This window comes from Benincasa hispida, chromosome 2, assembly GCF_027475165.1.
Source record: "Benincasa hispida cultivar pf3 chromosome 2, pf3_genome.v1.1, whole genome shotgun sequence".
Taxonomy (NCBI): Eukaryota; Viridiplantae; Streptophyta; class Magnoliopsida; order Cucurbitales; family Cucurbitaceae; genus Benincasa; species Benincasa hispida.
The window spans coordinates 40,238,958-40,257,469 of record NC_143479.1 but is presented as its reverse complement, the minus strand read 5'-3'; the positions used below and the strand labels follow the sequence as shown (position 1 = coordinate 40,257,469).

Genomic DNA, 18,512 nt, shown 5'->3' with positions numbered 1-18,512 from the left:
TTGCTGTAAAGGGTTCGACTGGACCGGGTTCAGCTGGACCGGGTGGTTCAAATGACGTTGTGGGTTCTGGTAGACCGATATATCGGGCACATTCAGAGGGCTTGGAAGATTCGAATATGGAAAACTCGATGATGAAGGAAGACTCGAAGATGGAAGATTCGATGGGTAGACAGAACTAGGTAACGTCGGAAGGGAGAACGACTGACCTAAAGCCCTTCCGTCGGTGAGATCTGAAGCGGAATCAGCGGCTGGAAAACATAGGAAGTCGACGGCGGACGCTCGTATCTGGGCTGGGCTGACAACGGATGGTCGAGTCTCGACGACAGCGGCGGCAGTGTGGTTGAAGTCGTCGTCGGCAGTGGCGGGGGTCCTCCGACGGCAGTAACGGCTGGATCTAAATCGGTCCATGTAATGACCGTAGGTATTGATCGACAGTAGCCCTAATTTCAGCACTGTTAGAGTTTTCTCTTGGAGTTCCATCCCCTACTAGAGTCGATGACTGAATCTCTTCTATTCCAGCCACGTTCTCATCACCCTACTCTGATACCATCTTGAAAAATTAGGGGAAAAGAAAAAACACCAGAGTTACGTGGAAAACCCTAGACCAGGGAGAAAAAACCACGATAAGAGTTTTTTATTTTTAATTCAGATACACAGTACACAATACAAGAACATGTATAAATAACCCAAACAATGAGAAACCCTAGACTGATAAAAGACAAAAAGGCCCTTAGGGCTAAAATATAATTTCAACAATTAGATCAAAAGATGCCTTAAAAGGGTTGTAGCACTAAGTGGTTTTATGTATAATCACTTGTGTGTACTTAACATGATGAGGGAGTTCACCAATCATCATGAATTGGTGAGATCGGCGGTTACACGTTTTGCAACATCGTTTTTTACCCTCGCAAGCATCCACAAGAATAAAGTGAACTTGAGAAAGATGTTTATTTCTGAAAAATGGACGACTTCCAAATGGGCAAAAGATCCAAAGGGAAAGAGAGCAGCCAACACCGTTTTGATGCCATCCTTTTGGAACTCAGTGGCCTACACTTTAAAGGTATCTGAACCATTAGTTCGAGTACTTAGACTTGTCGATGGTGATAAACCTGCAATAGGATATATCTATGAGGCGATGGATAGGGCAAAAGAGACCATTAAGAGTAGATTTAATGATAACGAGATGAAGTACAAGCCAATTTGGGAGATCATTGATAGAAGATGGGATTGTCAACTTCATCGACCATTACATGCTGCTGGATATTATTTGAATCAATCACTTTTCTATGACCACAAGGATAGAATTACTCAAGATGTTGAAGTCATGAATGGTCTTCTTAAAGTTGTGCAAAGATTGATACCATCTACTAGTGATCAAAATCGATGCACAGTGGAATTAGAGTTATATTCTGAAGCTAAAGGCATGTTCGGCATTGACTTAACAATCAACACAAGAAAAGTTAAGACGCCAGGTAAGGACTCACATTCCCTACTAAATTAATAGTGTATATAAGTATGTTATTTCTTCTAAATCATGTCAAATGTGTGAACATCATCGTGGTGGGCTCTTTATGGTGGTAGTACTCCAGTTTTGCAAAAGTTAGCCATGAGAGTCCTTAATCTGACGTGCAGCGCTTCTGGGTGTGAGCACAATTGGAGTGTTTTTGAACATGTAAGTGATCATTTTGTTTCTTACATCATTAATTTAAATTTTAAAACAAACTTCTAATTCCATATTGGTTAATAATTTGTAGATTCATACGAAAAAAAGGAACAGGTTGGAACAGACGTTTATATAAAGTATAATCAAGTACTTAAAGAGCGTTTTGATTTAAAGGATCAACTTGATCCAATCTCCTTAGATCACATAGACGAGAGTAATGAATGGTTGGTCGGAACATTGGATGAAGAAAATAATGAAGCTAAAGTTGACAATGAGTTAGTTTTTCATGATGACGACCTCACATGAGGAGATGTAGCTCATGCTAGTGGCGTTAGAGAACCCATCACGTACACTAGATCAAAAGGAAAGTCAGCTGCCTCTACCTCTGCCTCCACTTTTAGAGTTCAAAAGCAAACAGCAACTATACAAGTGTTTAGTGATGAAGTTGAGGACGACGATGAAGAGGAATTAGACATTGAGGAGGACAATAGCCAAGGGGGAGCAATGGATGAAACCTTAGATTTAGATGGGGATGATGTTGAATTTGATGTTTGATCATGTCTTGAACTTTTACTTTTAGAGTTTTGTTCATTTTTATTTATTAGATTACTATTATTAATCTTTGAGGCTTTGACATTTGTATATAAACTTATGTTCTTCTTCTACATATATATATATATATTTATTTATTTATTTATTGCGCCTCGCTTCGCTCGAGCGTCGCCTTTTTGTCGCCTCTAGCCTTGAGGCGATCAAGGGACTTGTCGCTTTGAGGTGCGCCTTGCGCTTTGAAAACACTGAAAAAAAGTTATGTCTTGGTCCGAGTGGGGATAGTATTTCTCTTCTGCATGTCCATGAAGTTTTGAAAAATCCAAACATCTCAGAGATAGATAGAGAGGTAGGAATTTATCGAACGAGATCAGTCTAGATATTTTAACAGAAACAAGGGAACAGAACCCAGATGCACCCTCCATCCCCACCTCACTCCACGATCTGGGGAATTCAGGTCAAGTTCAACGAGTCCCCACAAATTATCAGAATTCCCCACAAGAAAATTTGTTGTTATATATTTATTTTTAATTATTTGTTTCAATAATAAGTAATTAAAGATTGAAAATACATTAAAATTATATTTTTTTAATAACAAAATTAGAATTGAAATTATTCATTATTTTAAAAATTGATATACTAATAATTGGAGAAAAGGGCTCAGGGGAGAGTTGAAATGGTAAAAGTTCACCATCTCTATCTCTGAAAAAAAATAATAATAATAATAATAATCAAGCAAAATGGCTATTCTATGATCCTATTTTAAATGGAGATTCACTGTCCCACCAGCCCACGAGGAAATTATACTTTTGGTCCCTGAGGTTTGGTTTAGGTTGCATTTAGGTCTCTGATTTTTCAAACTCGACAATTTTACCCCAGAGATTTGCATTTAGTAGCATTTTTTTGTCCCTCTATCATTTTTTTTTTTTTTTTTTTTTGTTAATTACCAACAGAAAGCTAACGTAGCACCTATTTTCTATTTCTAAAAAGTTCTAATTGTCAGATAGTATGATATTAAATTTGTCTTCACCCATCAGCTTAAGTTTTTTGGTCAATCGGTGATTTAATACGGTATCAGAGTAAGCGGTCCTGAGAGATTTTGAGTTCAAAGCCCTACAAGGTTATTTCCTCCCCCTCCTCCCAATTAATATTAATTTCCACTTGTTGGGTCTTGTTCATATGTCAAGCCCACAAGTGAGGGAGTGTTAGATGGTATGATATTAAATGTCTTCACCCATTAGCTTAAGCTCTTGGGTCAATCAGTGATTTTTTTATATCGAGTCAATCGGTGATTTAACACTAATATTTTTATTATTAAAAAAATTATATAAAAAAATATTATTCTTATTTGTTTTCTTTTTCTTTTGCTCTCCCTTCTTTCTCCCTCTTCCCTTACTCTCTCCCTCTCCTCCTTCCATCTTCTTGCTTCACCGTCCGTCAATGGCAACCACTACCACCAGCAACTGTAAATATATATTTTCCTTCTTTCCTCTTCAATCTTTCTTCTTTTTCTCTTTCCCCTTCCCACTTTGTTGCAATGCTCTATTTCTACTTTCCTCTGTCACACACGGCAGTGCTGGTTGTCAATAGGTATTTCCATCGTGATTTGTTTTTCTTTGATGTTTATTGAGATGGATTTTTCTTTTTCTTGTTTCTTCCACCGTTCTGCCTGTTTTCTTGACTTCATTAATTTTTATATCATAGTTTGTTAATCAGTGTAGTGGCTATGACTTTTTGTTTCTTTCGATTGAAGAGAAAATTGATTACAGGCAATTGAAGAACACCCATATGAGAAATTGGGAGAATTTTTTATTCGAAGAAACTCAAAGATGGAGAAAATTATGTTATTGAGAAAATGAGCGAAAGTTTGAATTTTGAAAATAATACAGTGATCAAATTTAGAAAAAGTTGAGCAAATTTCTTAGGAAGGGAAGAAATTTTCGGTAGCTACAGACAGTGGTGACTATTGACGGATGGTGAAGGAAGAGGATGGAAGAAGAAGAGGGAGAAAGAAAGAAGAAAGAAAACTAATAAAATAAAATAAATGGTTTTTTAATTTTAAATTAACACAGTTATTAGTTTGGAGTTTTAATTGAGTTTAGGGTATAAATTAATTTTTTTCTTCCTTTTTTAAATTCCAAATGTCACATTAAATAAGGGAAAAATTACTCTATTACTGTAACAAATGGAAGAAGAATGCCAAGAACCTTTTAAACCTATTTCTCAAAATTCAGAGACTTAAGCATACATTGTAACATCTCGATGACCACTTGAACCTATTCCTAAGAACTCATAGACCAAAAAGGTAATTTTATTTTTTTATTTTATTATTTAAGGTTTCTGTTATTAAACATATCTTTCTTGTTAAAGAATGCCATGTAATACTCATTTAAGACACCTCACCTTGAACTAAAAAAATCAATCAGCACAGCATAACAGAAAATTAACGGTAAACTAGATCAGAAGTGTTAACAGTAGGACCGAAACAATATTATTCAAATTTCAAAAGGTTGAAATGCTGAGTTTGAAAACTCAAGGCCAAAATGCAATCTAATTCAAACCTTAGTAAATAAAAGTGTATGTTTTCCAAAAGGAGAGGGACCGAAACAATATTATTCAAAATTTCAAAAGGTTGAAATGCTGAGTTTGAAAACTCAAGGCCAAAATGCAATCTAATTCAAACCTTAGTAAATAAAAGTGTATGTTTTCCAAAAGGAGAATCCATTTGAAAAATATAATCAACTATGAAAGCTCAACCAAAATGTAACAAGAAACATTATGCAGTTTTAGAAAGTCAAAAGCAGTCAACTTGTTTCCTTACAATTGATTGCAAACTTATTCCTCGTTTGGCTTCATCATAAGCAATCGCCCGTAGTTCTTCGTAACTAACATCACCAACAATGTCACAAGGTTCACTGCAAACAAAAAAGTGCACTGGTGTGAAATCAGATAAAGTACCACACCGAAGGCAACCAAAGACATGAATATGGGATAATCCATGTACTCAATATTGGAAAAATGTACAGAAGAAACCAAACCTAAAGAATGTATGATTACAATAAAGGACAATTATATGTGATAATATATATATATATATATATATATTTTTTCTTTTTTCTTTTTTTTTTAAACAGAAACAAGGCTTTTCATTGAAATAATAAAATATATTATAACATGCCTAGGTCGTTGCAAAGATAGATAATATATATTATAACACTCCTCTCAAGCCAGAGCAAATAAGTCAATCATGCCCAAGTCGTAAAGATAGCTTATTCTTGCTCTGTTTAAAGCTTTAGTTAGGTCATCTCTCAATTGTTCTTTAGTCTTCACATGTCTTGTGGACACCAACCCTTGTATTTTCTCACAAATTAAATGACAATTCACCTCAATATGTTTAGTCCGCTCATGAAACATTGGGTTAAACGCAATGTAAAATGCTGCTTGATTATTAGCTGTAATTTAGCTTGCACCATAACACTGAAGCTTATCTTATTGATGTATCCACCTATTTCACACACAGATTGTGTCATAGGTCATAGCTCTATATTATGCTCAACACTTGAACGTGAAACCACATTCTCCTTCAGAATCTGAAAAATATTCAACTCTTATATGACCATGATACTTATATAAGATTCTACACCCAAGTGCAACTTTTAGGTAGCATAGTATTTTGTGGAAATGGTGGAATCTTTTATTAAATTATTCCTCCCTCTCTTATGTTTACAAGAGTACACAATAATTAAGAAATAAGGTTCAGACCTAATTACATAAAAAGAAAAAATCCTACAGAAATAATTACAGCTAATAAAATCAAATCAAATCAAATAATGAGGCATAAACCAACACTCCCTCTCAAGGTGGTTTAAAGATATCTTGTATTGCCAGCTTGTTGATCAATTTGTCCAATTGTAATTTTGGAAGTCTCTTTTTCCACACATCAACAATGTGCTCTGTTGTTCAGAGATAGGTAGTGCATATCACTTCAACATCAATCTTCTCCTTTATAAAATGCTTATCAATTTCAATATGTTTTGTCCTATCATGTATGACTTGGTTGTGAGCTATGGAGATTGCGGCCTTATTGTCACAATAAACACGCATAGGCATTACCTGGATAAATTTTAATGCTTCCAATAGTCTATTTATCCTATACCCTCACAAATATCATGTGCTAAATCCCTAAAATTTGCTTCAGTACTACTCCTAGCTACCACATTTTGTTTTTTATTTCGCCATGTAACAAGATTGTCTTTAACAAAGGTACAATAACCGGAAGTAGATCTCCTATCTATTCTAATACTTGCCCAATCAGCATCACTGTAGATCTCCACATATAAATGATCAAACATCTTGTTGATATGGTTTCTGTTTTTTTTTTTTTTTGGGACTCTAAACTGTTTGGCCACTCTACATGACCAACTCCGGTATCATTGTTTATCTCCCACCATGTGCCCTTTGTGTCTAGCAAATGAAGAAGTCGTGCAGCACCTACTGTTTGAGAGTTCATATACAAGCAAATTTTTCTTGGGTTTTTGGGAAGTCATATAGAGAATATGCATCAACTTTTGATCGTCTTGGAACAACCCATCTAGTAGCTTCTTGGTGGAGCTCCCATTTGAAGTCCTTTGCCAATTACTCTATTCAAGATATATGCCTTATTCGAATGCTTTTGTTTTTCTATGTAATCATGTATTCTTTATATATATCAAGTGGATCTCTTTCGTATAGGGATATGATGTGGGTGCTTTGAATGTGTCAACCTAATTGATATATCTAGGTGCACCTCCCGATCCTGAGTCTATAATTCGTTGTATTTGCTCTTATGTTTCTATGTACTTTGAGCATTAGACTCTTTTCATTTGATCAACGAAAAGTTATGTTTTTGTTTCAGGAAAAAAAAATGATCATTCTTATTAAACAATATGCCTTTTCCTCGAGCCCCTTTCAGATATCTGAGAATTCTATAAACTGCTTCAGAGTGCATTACCCTGGGGCATGCATGCACTGACTTACCATACTGACTACAAACGCAATATCTAGATGAGTATGAGATAGATAAATAAGTCTTCCCACGAGTCTTTGGTATTTCTCCTTGTCTTTCATCTCTCCATCTATTGCAGCTTGCAATTTTAAATTCAGCTCAATAAGAGTTTCTGTCGTTCGAAAAACAAGTAAGCTTGTCTCATCAAGAAGATCAACAATATATTTTCTTTGATTGACAAGGATACCTTTCTTTGACCTAGCAAATTCCATACATAGGAAGTATTTCAAAGTTCCAGGTATTTAATTTGGAAGTCATTAACTACTTTGTCCTTCAAGTTGTTCAACTCAACTTCCTTATTACCTGTGAGAATGATATCATCGACATACACTATCAAAACAACTATCTTATCATGGCTAGCGTGTCTGTAAAAAATGGTGTGGTATGCTTGACTCTAAATGAAGCCATAACTTGTCACTGCTTTCCCAAAACATTCAGACCACGCTCTTGAGGATTGTTTAAGGCGAGAGATTGCTTTAACTTGCACACTTTCCTGGTTCTAAGGTTCACTTCAAAGATGGGTGGTAAGTTCATAAATACCTCCTCTTCAAGATCACCATTTAGGAAGGTATTTTTTACATCAAGTTGATAAAAGGACCAAACTGAAATAACAGTGATGGATAACAACACTCTAATAGAATTGATTTTTGCAACAGGAAAAATGTTTCTTGATAATCAATCCCATAGGTTTGTGTAAAGTCTTTAGCCACAAATTGTGCTTTGTATCTGTAAAACTCTTAGGTTTGAGAGAGAATCAGAATCCTCTATTCATTCACCAAAGATATGAATATATATAAGTGTACAAAGCATAGAAAAGAAAATTATCACAAAATATTTACAAGAATGGAAAACCCTAACAATAGAATTATAACACCCTCTCAAGTTGGAGCATATACGTTAATCATGCCCAACTTGTTACATAGATAATCTATACGTCTTCCATCCAATGCTTTCATGAAGATATCTCCTAATTGTTCTCTAGTCTTCACATATCCTGTAGATACCAATCCTTGTTGAATTTCCTCACGTACAAAATGGCAATCAACTTCAATATATTTAGTCCTTTCATGAAATTCTGGATTAGATGCAATATGAAGTGTTGCTTGATTATCACACCACAACTTTGTCGGTGTGGTGATTTCAAATCTCAACTCAACAAGAAGTTGATATATCCAAATCAATTCACACACAGACTGTGCCATTGCTCTATATTCTGATTTCGCACTTGAACGTGACACCACATTTTTCTTCTTACTCTTCCAAGAAATCAAATTACCACCAACAAAAACACAATACCCTAAGGTTGATCTTATGTCTTCTTTAGATCCTACCCAATCGGCGTTTGAGATACATTCAATATTAGTATGACCATAATCCTTATATAATAAACCACACCCAAGAGCAACCTTTAGATAACAAAGAATATGTTCCAATGAAACCCAATGATTAACTGTAGGGCATGACATGTACTGACTCACAATACTTACCGAATAGGCTATGTCGGGTCGAGTCAAAGTAAGGTAATTAAGTTTTCCCACTAACCTCCTATATCTTTCATGATCTTTTAGCAATTCTCCATCTTTTGTGAGCTGTAAGTTGAGCATCATTGGGGTACTACATGGCTTAACCCCTAGCTTTCCTGTTTCAGTCAACAAGTCAAGTATATATTTTCTCTGTGATAATAGTATTCCTTTCTTGCTTCTTATTACCTCAATTCCTAAGAAGTATTTCAACATGCCCAAATCTTTTATATAGAATTGACTATGAAGAAAGGTCTTCAGAGACTGGATACCTAAAGCATCATCACCAGTAATCACAATATCATCCACATATACGACTAATAAGATGACACCACCCTCAGATCTTTTAAAAAAGACCGAATGATCTAACGTGCTCTTCCGCATTCCGAAGCTTTCAATCACCTGACTAAATTTACCAAACCAAGCTCGTGGACTCTGCTTTATTCCATACAAGGATTTACGAAGGCGACACACCGTTCCATTCTCCCCCTAAGCAACAAACCCTAGTGGTTACTCCATATACACCTCTTCTTGAAGATCACCATGAAGAAATGCATTTTTAATATCAAGATGATGTAAAGGTCAATAATTGATTGAAGCTAATGAAATAAACAACCTCACAGATACCATTTTTGCTACAAGAGAAAAAGTATCGGCATAATCAATGCCATAAGTTTGTGCGTAGCCTTTCGCTATAAGGTGCGCTTTTAACCGAGCAACAAAACCATCAGGATTGGATTGACTTTAACTGCAAACACCCATTTGCAACCGATAGTCTTCTTTCCTACAGGGAGAGAAACAAAATCCCAAGTACAATTATCATCTACGGTAATCATCTTCTCCACCATTGCGGCACACCAACCAGGATGAGACAAAACCTCATGCACAGTTTTAGGGATGGATATAGACTCTAAGGATGTAATGAATGAACAGGTGGAAGGCGACAAATGATTATGTGAAACAAAAAAGGAAATAGGATGAGCACATGTACGTTTACCTTTACGAAGAGCAATAGGAAGATCATCACTCATTTCTGGATTCAATGACAAAGAAGAGTCTGGTACAGGGTGTGGAACTGAAGGAGGTTGTCGTCGAGTATAGACCTTGACAATGGATGGAAGAGTAGAGGTAGCCACAGGTAGAGATGAATCAGGAAGAGGATCGAAAGGAGAAATAACTATGTAGATAAGGAAGCCATCCTCTAATTCCTTATGCTCCCCCTGACTCTTATTCGAAGAGAAAGACGGTGATGAAACAAATGGGGTATGTTCAAAAAACGTAACATCAGGAGAAATGAAATATTTATTTAGACTAGGACAATAACACTGATACCCCTTTTGAACACAGAAATAACCAAGGAAAATACATTTTAAGGATTTTGAATCCAGCTTTGTATGTTGAGGCCGAACATCCCGAACAAAGTAGGTACAACCAAATATTTTGGATGGAATGGGAAACAAATGTTGCTTGGGGCATAAAGTACGAAAAGGTATCTCACCCTTAAGAATGGAAGAGGGCATGCGATTTATTAAGAAACAAGTTGTGGAAACAACATCAGCCCAAAAGGATTTTGGAACATGCATCTGAAACATCAAAGCCTTGGCTATCTCAAGAAGATGACGATTCTTTCGTTCTGCAACCCCATTTTGAGATGGAGTATCGACACAAGAAGATTCATGAAGAATTCCATGGGCATCTAAATAAGACTTGAGTGTATGAGAGAGATATTCCTTAGCACTATCACTCTGTAGGATTTTAAAAGCACCACTAAACTGAGTTTGAATTTCAACATGGAAGTTACGAAAATGAGAAAGTAACTCAGAACGACTTTTCATTAAATATAACCACGTAATACGAGAATAGTCATCGACAAATGTAACAAAATATCTAAACCCTCCTTTGGATTCAACAGGACATGGATCCTAAACATCAGAATGGACTAATTCAAAAGGAGCACTAGCTCGTTTATTGACTCGAGGATACAAACTCAAACGATGAAATGTAGCAAACTGACATGACTCACAATCTAAAGAAGACAAATTTTGAAGTTGTGGACGAAGACTCTTCAACACAGAGATAGACGGATGACCCAAACAACAATGCTCTTCAAAGGGAGACGACACACTTTAGCATGTAATGGCTGTAGGTGTTTGTGGTTCAAAGATGTAAAAGACCTCCAAATTCACGCCCTTTACCAATAGTCTGCTTCGTCGTAAGATCCTGAAATAAGCAATAACCAGGAAAAAATGAAACAACAATGAAGATCAGGAGTGAGTTTACTGACCGAAATCAAATTAAACGAGAAAATGTGGTAAATTTAAAACTGATGACAAAGAAATTGATTTAGTAAGATGGACGGTTCCTGATTCTAAAACAGGAGTGGAGGTTCCATCAGCTATAGTGACATTAGGTGAAGAGGTAGATGTACAAAGGTTAGAGAATAAACTGGGGTTACCTGTCATATAGTTTGTAGTGCCAGAGTCAATGACCCATTTTGACGTGGAGGAAAGAAGGCATTTAGAAATGCTCTGTCTCTGCGATGGCCATAATGGGAGTAGAAGATGATGCCCTCAATGACTCTTGATACTGCTGAAATTTAGCAAACTCCTTTACAGAAATCGTAATTGACTTGTCAAGATTATCAGGAGTAGAGGCGACATGTGAAGAGGGTGATGGCATCCTCTGACCCTTATTCATCAATCTTCTGCATTCACGCTTCGTATGGTCAGGTTTATGATAATAATAGCAAACAACACCTCCTAGATTTGATCTTTGGTTATTGGGATGACCTTTGGAGCTATTTGATTCAACTCCCTTATTACCTCTATAATCATTTGTACGCCCAATCAAAGCACTACTAAAATCAATGACGTAACTGCTTGTGTCTTCTCGGTACGAAGTATTCGAGTGTAAGCTTCTTCCAACGATGAGATATTTGAGCTTGACAACACTTAATCTTTGGCCATCTCATATTTAGGTGCAAGACCTACTAAAAGGCTCATGATAAATAACTTTGCACGTTGAGCCATTAGAACTTTTGGATCCGTGCTGATTGGCATCAAGGCATTGAATTCCGCACATGTATTTTTAACCTCCATAAAGTAGCTAGTAAGAGATTTTCTCCTTGATCAGGTTGATATAGAGTCTTACAAACATCAAACACTCTATTAATATTCTCTTTCCCTAAATAAAGGAAATCCAAATATTCTAATAGTTCCTTGATTGATTCGCAGTGATTTACTAGTTCAACGATTTCATGGTTAATAGAATTCTTGATTTGTAGAAGCATTCTTAAATTGTCCCGCCACCAAATTTTTTTATTAGCATCAATCGGTGGTTCTTCTGTGATGTGATCATCCATCTCCATGCTCCTAATAAAGTAGCGACATTTGATCTCCATGAATTTTAGTTGGATCCATTCAACTTGTGTTCAGTTACTTTTGACACCATAGGAACAATCTCAGACATGACTACTAGTTTCTTATCAGCCATTACCTGAAAAAATAAACACCGGACAGCAGAGAATCAAACCATAATTTACCGAAGAGATGTCTTTACAAGTAGTGAGTATATCTATATATCCCAAACAAACACACCACCAAGAAGAGTCAACAAAACTGAGGAAACCCACAGAAGACGAACCAAAACAAATGGCGCACGCGGCTACACGCGCCGACGCGTGGACCGACGGCAGAATGGAACAAACAGCGCGTGAGGCGGAATCCGGAAATTGGGGTTTTGTAGATCGGCGGTTGGGCTCCTCGACAGACTAGGCGGTGTCAAAAAACTAGCTTTTTTTCTTCCCACGACAGCGGCGGTTGACGGCGGGGAACGAACCAAAGCTGGCGACTGTGAGCAAAAGTGTAAACTCACCTCTCCACAAAACTCTAAACGTATCACAAACGGGTTCTAAATTCCTAAACCTTAAGGTTCACAAAACCCTAAGTTTGTTTAGAGAGCTCTAATACCATTTAAAACTCTTAGGTTTGAGAGAGAATCAAAATCCTCTATTCATTCACTAAAGATATGAATATGTACAAGTGTACAAAGCATAGAAAAGGAAAATATCACAAAATATTTACAAGAATGGAAAACCCTAACAATAGAATTATAACAGTATCTTTCAATGCTCCCTTCAGCTTTGCACTTTATAATGAACACCCATTTACATCCCACTGTTTTCTTTTTTTTTTTTTTTTTGGTAGATCAACAACTTCCCACGTGTCATTTTCTTTAAGAGCATTCATCTCTTCCATAACTGCCAAGTTCCAATTTGGATCATTCAAGGCCTCCTATATATTCCTTGGAACAAATAGATTGGTTTCCCTAGAGGTGAAAGCTCTCATCAGACAATCTATGGTAAGAAAGATAGTGTGCAATAGGAATATGAGCTATCGGAATGTCAAGATCATTTAGAGGATGATAGAGTGAGAATAGAAGATGGGTTGCCTGAATTTTTTGGTATCATTCGTCGGGGCATTAGATTGGTGTTGTGGCACGTTGTTTGTTTGATCTTGATTCGTTTGATTGCATTCCCTTCTAGTATAATCCTGAAGTTCACATTTTCGATCAGTAATATCTTTTTGAAGTGTTTCTCCACCTTAAATCGAATTTTCCATGTTTGGCATTAAGCGACTAGTAGTCTCCAGACACAGGATAGAGGGAAGAGGAGATGTATCCCAAAAATTATCTTCTAAGTTGGACATCTACACCCCCCCCCCCCACCAAGAGTATTTTTGCCAAAAAAGGAGGTATTTTCCAAAAACACCACATCCATATTTTCAAAGTATTTTCCGGTCATGGGATCAAAACACTTATTCCCTTTTATGTTAGAGGTATACCAAAAAAAATACATTTAATAGCCCGAGGATCAAGTTTAGATCGAGAAAAATTGGGAATATGAACATGAGTAATTCACCCAAAAACTTTAATTGGTAAATCATAATACAAACGAACAGTAGGAAAAATAGCCTTGAAGTGGTTAAGAGGCGTTTTGAAATACAAAATTTTTGAAGGTATGCAATTTATAAGGTAGGCAGCCATGAGAACAGTATCGCCCCACAAATAATTAGGAACATCTTCCTTATGCCTGAAGGAGTTATTTAAAAAATGGAAAGGATAACAAGGAACTTCTTTTGGGAAGGACATAATGGTAGCAAGCTGAATCACTTGGTGAAGTGGGTTTCAGTGCAAAAACCCTTAGCGGATGGAGGCCTCGGCCTTGGTGGCTTCAAAACAATGAATTTAGCACTCCTAGCTAAATGGGGGTGGAGATACTTTAACGAGGAAGATTCCTTCTAGGGCCAGGTAATCAGAAGCATATATGGCAAAGATTCCTTTAATTGGCACACGACTGGCAAAGGTGGTAGAAGTTTGAGAAGCCCTTGGGTTAGTATCTCGAAGTCTTGGCTGAAAGTTGAGTCTTTGGCCACATTCAAGCTCGGAAATGGCAGCCGGTTTGCGTTTTGGTTAGACCCTTGGGAAGGAGTGACTCCCTTCAGCACCTTGTTTCCCTGTCTTTTCAGAATCACCTTGTTTCCAAATGGTTCAGTAGCTGACCATTGGGACAGCCGTTTGGCCTCATGGTCAATCTCCTTCCGCCGATTACTTAAAGATGCGGAGGTGCTGGCCTTTCAAGAGCTGCTTGGGAAAATTACAGCAAGAAAAGTCTTAAATGCGTTTGATAAATGGGTGTGGTCCATTTCAGCCTCGGGTCTTTTCACGATCAACTCTCTTAAAATCCACCTTTCGCCCTCCTCCCCTTTGGATAAGTCTCTCTTCTTGGCCCTATGGAAGACAAATAGCCCTCGAAGAGTTAGCATTCTCATCTGGATAATGCTTTATGGTCAACTGAATGTAGCCTCGGTTTTACAAAACAAGTTACCATCCAACTCCCTCTCCCCTTCAATCTGCCCGCTATGCCTTCACTCTAACGAAGATCCTTTCCACCTCTTCTTTTCGTGCTCATACTCATTGAGTCGGATTGTGGTGATTTGGACATTTGGAATCTGACAGTTATAGGAAACTTTGGCCATTGATTACTTTTCGTCGGACATGTTGTGTGCTACTGGATCTTAACACCACTAACCAAAAATAGGGGTTAAAACACAAAAAAGATGAGAAAAAAGCAGCCTCACCGAAAAACCGAGACTCAATTGATAGCCTCTAAACCACACAAAAGACGCTTACAAAATTGGGAAGCAGACTCTAGGCATGGCCGGAAAACCGATTGTCAGCTACAGAAGAGGTATTGCAGTCGAGCGAGTGGCCGCTGATGAACAGATCTAAGATGAAGTCACAAGAAAAAAACATTTAGTCACGTCGAAATCGAAATCGCAGTCAAAATCGCCGAAGATCGGCATGAGGTGAGCCAAAAACAGGCGAGTACGATGTTGGCAGTGGCGGTGGTTGAAGCTGAAGCAGCGGCGGCACTAGGGTTAGGATTAGGGTTTTTTTGTTTGGTGCTCTGATACCATGTGGCAAAGATGGAATCCTTTATTAAATTACTCCTCTTTCTTAATTTTACAAAAGTACACAACCTTAATTTAGCAGGGTTCAGACTTAATTACATAAAAAGAAAGAATCCTACAGAAATAATTACATCTAATCAAATCAAATAATGAGGCATAAACCAACCGAATTTGTTCCACCGCAACTCAATGATCCACGGTACGTGAAGACATATACTGGCAGGTTTGTGAGCAAGAATTGGTTTGTGAGGTTTACTCCATGTGTGGGTTCCTAAGGGATGAGATGAAGCATATGATGGTATCTAATGTAGTTTCTTTTGCTTCAAAGATCACATAAGTTAAATGGATCCAATTACTATGATTGGATTCGGACGATTCAATTTTATCTATAAAGTACTACTATCGATGATCATATGACTAAGGATCCGCTGAAAGATGATACAAAAAAAGGTTTGACTTTAAGAGGATATACTCAATGTAACTATTCAATTGAAAGTGAGGTAGTTGGCTTGGTAAATTGTTGCAATTCTGTGAAGGAGCTATTAGAATTTTTATACTAAAGAAAAGAGCAAGTTCATCGAGTGTTTGAAGTTTGCATGTAGTTCTTTCCTGCATCATAGAGAGAATAATTTGTTACGATTTATTTTATGAGACTTATAAAGACAACAGCAAAACTTGCTTTATAATTACCTTTTAGTATAGATGTAAAAGTTTAACAAGCTCAACAAGACAAAATGGTTGTCATGATCTTTTTAATTGGCCTTTCACCTAAATTTGGAATGGCAAGAACACAAATTCTCGCTGACTCTAAGATCCTTTCTTAGGAAGATGTGTTTGGTCGTGTTCTCCATATAGAGAGTTCTCAATCAATTTCGTCTATTTCTCAATCCATCAGTGCTCTTATTAGTAAGAACAGTAACCCTAGGGTTACTAATGGGATGGGCACCAATATCTAGAAAACTAGTTATGATAATCAGAGATAAGATTCGTAGACGATTTTTTGTCACTACTATCGTAAGCCTAGTCATAGGAAACGTAATTGTAAGAAGTTATTGTATAAGGGCCAACGACCTTAGCTTGCTCAGATTTCTTCCACCAATGATCGGGTTGAGAAGTTAGTTACCATTTTGACGAATGACTTGGATAAATTCAAGGTGTACCAAAAATCATTGTAAGCACCACCACCATCTTCATCTATTCCTATTGCAAAAAAATTGTTGAGCCAGTCAACCATATAACTATACTATACACAAATCTACAAGTTCCATTCATGCCTACATCAATAATACCCCTTTCCTAAAACTCACAAAAGACTTTCCAAATGTCATCTTTAATACTATCCTAGCTATCCTGAAAAAGGCCAACATGAAACCATCAACCCCAAGGTCTCATCAATATAAAAACCAAAATAATGTTACAAATTTCCTCATGAGTGAACAGGGCCTCCAACTACTCTCCTCGAACAAAAATAGGATTCCGATCTAACCCTTTCTACAAGAAATCTAGGAAGACCAGCATAGAGATTAGAGAAAAAAAAGAGATAACCTCCAACTCAATCCCAATATCTTCCCTAATCACCTCTCCATTGTCCTCCTTCAAAAACTTGATCAGATTCAAGTTCAAACTAAAGTCCTTCTATTGAGTAAGGGTTTCAACTTCCCCCTTCGAAGGTACCCCTTCCTCCTTCGACTCCCTACATAGATTCTTAGCCTCCACCAAGCTATCAATAGTGTCGAAAATAGTAGTTTAGGGGCATATTTGTAATTTATCATACACCTAGGGTTTCCTCTTGTCTATTTATTTGAGCAGTCGTCTTGTATTCTTGTATTCTGAGTATTAAATCAATAATAAAAAATCAATCTACTATCGTGGTTTTTTCTCCCTATTCTAGGATTTTCCACGTAAACTGTGTTCTTTTTCTTTCCCCTTTTTCATCAAATAGATTTATAGTGTGTTCAGAATAACTTTCGGAAAATTCTTGTTAAATAAATTTTATTTTTTCTATGAGCACCTCTGAAAAAATTAATTTAAACGTACATGGAGTTAAAAGAAGCAAAAAAACTTCCCATTTTCAATCAACCCTTGTATTCTACCAAATGGAAAAGGAAGACTTAATAGAAGGATGGTCCAGCCTCACATTCTCGTTTTTAATAAAAAAAAAAAACAGAAACGAAACAATAATAAGGTAGAAACAAAATACATAAGAAAATATAAGATCAATAAGGGCAATGCAAAATAACAAAGAGAGATCAAGACTTCAGAACCTATGAGATTTTAACACCGCTTCAAAATTTCATTCTCTTTTCAACACCGCTCCAGCCACCCATCCTCACATCTAAACTGATATGGACTCCAAGAAATCCTACCAAAGTTGAGACTAACAGACCAACTATATGAAGTAAACCTAGTTCCCATAACCTGTCTAGTTTTAGGGAAGACTCTAACCACTCCTTAGACAACGGGAATCTATCAAACCTACAAAATACCACTCTTTCTCTATTGCTAAACCAAGCAAACTTCTCAATTTCGAAGGGAGTCTCCATAAGGTTATAGTCTTTTATAAATCTGTTAAAAGGCTTTATGGACTTGGTAACTATCCCTCCTTCAATTTCTCCAATGGATATCTCAGCACATTGAAATCTCCAGCCAGCACCAATATCCCTAGCAAAGACCAAACAGGCCACCAAACTCCTCCTAGAACGCCTTCCTTCACTTGGGACTAACGATCCATAAATTCCTGAAATCCAACCAACACCCATATGAGGGAAATCAAAGGTCACTAACAAAGAAAACACCCCTTTTACAACATATGAAACTTCAAGCAAACTCCCATTCCAAAAGATCAAAATACCTCCAGATGCCTCACTTGAACTCCAAACCCGCCCATTGAACATTCCTTTCACCCCACAGGCTCCTAATAAAAGAATGCTTATACGTCTCTTTCTTAGTTTCCATGAGAACAGCTATATTTGAACAATCCCACAAAAGCATCTCTTTAAGTCGTCGAGTAAATGTCACCAAACAGGAACTCCAAGTTTCTGTTTTCCATCAAAAGTAAATAAACATTGATAGCAAGATTCATTGGTGCTAAAAAAGATTGTTCAGGATAGCACGATATAGAACAAAATTAATGACGAGTCCACAACGTGAACATACTTTTTATTGTGGCCATAACAAGTCAGTTTCCATAATGGCCTCTCATTTTGAAAATCTTCGGCAATTTGGCGCTTGCAAGACTCCCCATCTGTGCATCTTCATATACACAA

General features: G+C 36.9%; 2 protein-coding genes across 4 annotated transcripts in view; one reads left to right on the top strand and one right to left on the bottom strand.

The window, feature by feature from the left end:
* The window catches only part of LOC120072048 (Zinc finger C-x8-C-x5-C-x3-H type family protein), a 54,695-nt gene that overhangs the window by 23,397 nt on the left and 12,786 nt on the right, over nucleotides 1–18,512 (bottom strand). For all 3 annotated transcript variants that reach the window (XM_090310862.1, XM_090310863.1, XM_090310864.1), the window contains exons 4-5: nucleotides 18,403–18,498; nucleotides 5,034–5,127 (exon numbers count right to left, since the gene is read on the bottom strand). In XM_090310862.1, coding sequence (XP_090166988.1) covers nucleotides 5,034–5,127; nucleotides 18,403–18,498 — 190 coding nt within the window. The remainder of the gene's footprint in view (nucleotides 1–5,033; nucleotides 5,128–18,402; nucleotides 18,499–18,512) is intronic.
* Nucleotides 496–2,218, top strand: LOC150037884 (uncharacterized). Its single transcript, XM_090310752.1, has 4 exons — nucleotides 496–523; nucleotides 650–675; nucleotides 761–1,472; nucleotides 1,980–2,218. The coding sequence occupies exons 1-4, from the start codon at nucleotides 496–498 to the stop codon at nucleotides 2,216–2,218; spliced, it is 1,005 nt and encodes a 334-aa protein (XP_090166878.1).

Coding starts and splice junctions, on each gene's coding strand:
- LOC150037884 (XM_090310752.1), top strand. CDS start 496: ATGACTGAATCTCTTCTATTCCAGCCAC. Junction 524..649: donor ATCTCTTCTATTCCAGCCAC/GTTCTCATCACC, acceptor TTTTTAATTCAG/ATACACAGTACACAATACAA. Junction 676..760: donor AGTACACAATACAAGAACAT/GTATAAATAACC, acceptor TTCAACAATTAG/ATCAAAAGATGCCTTAAAAG.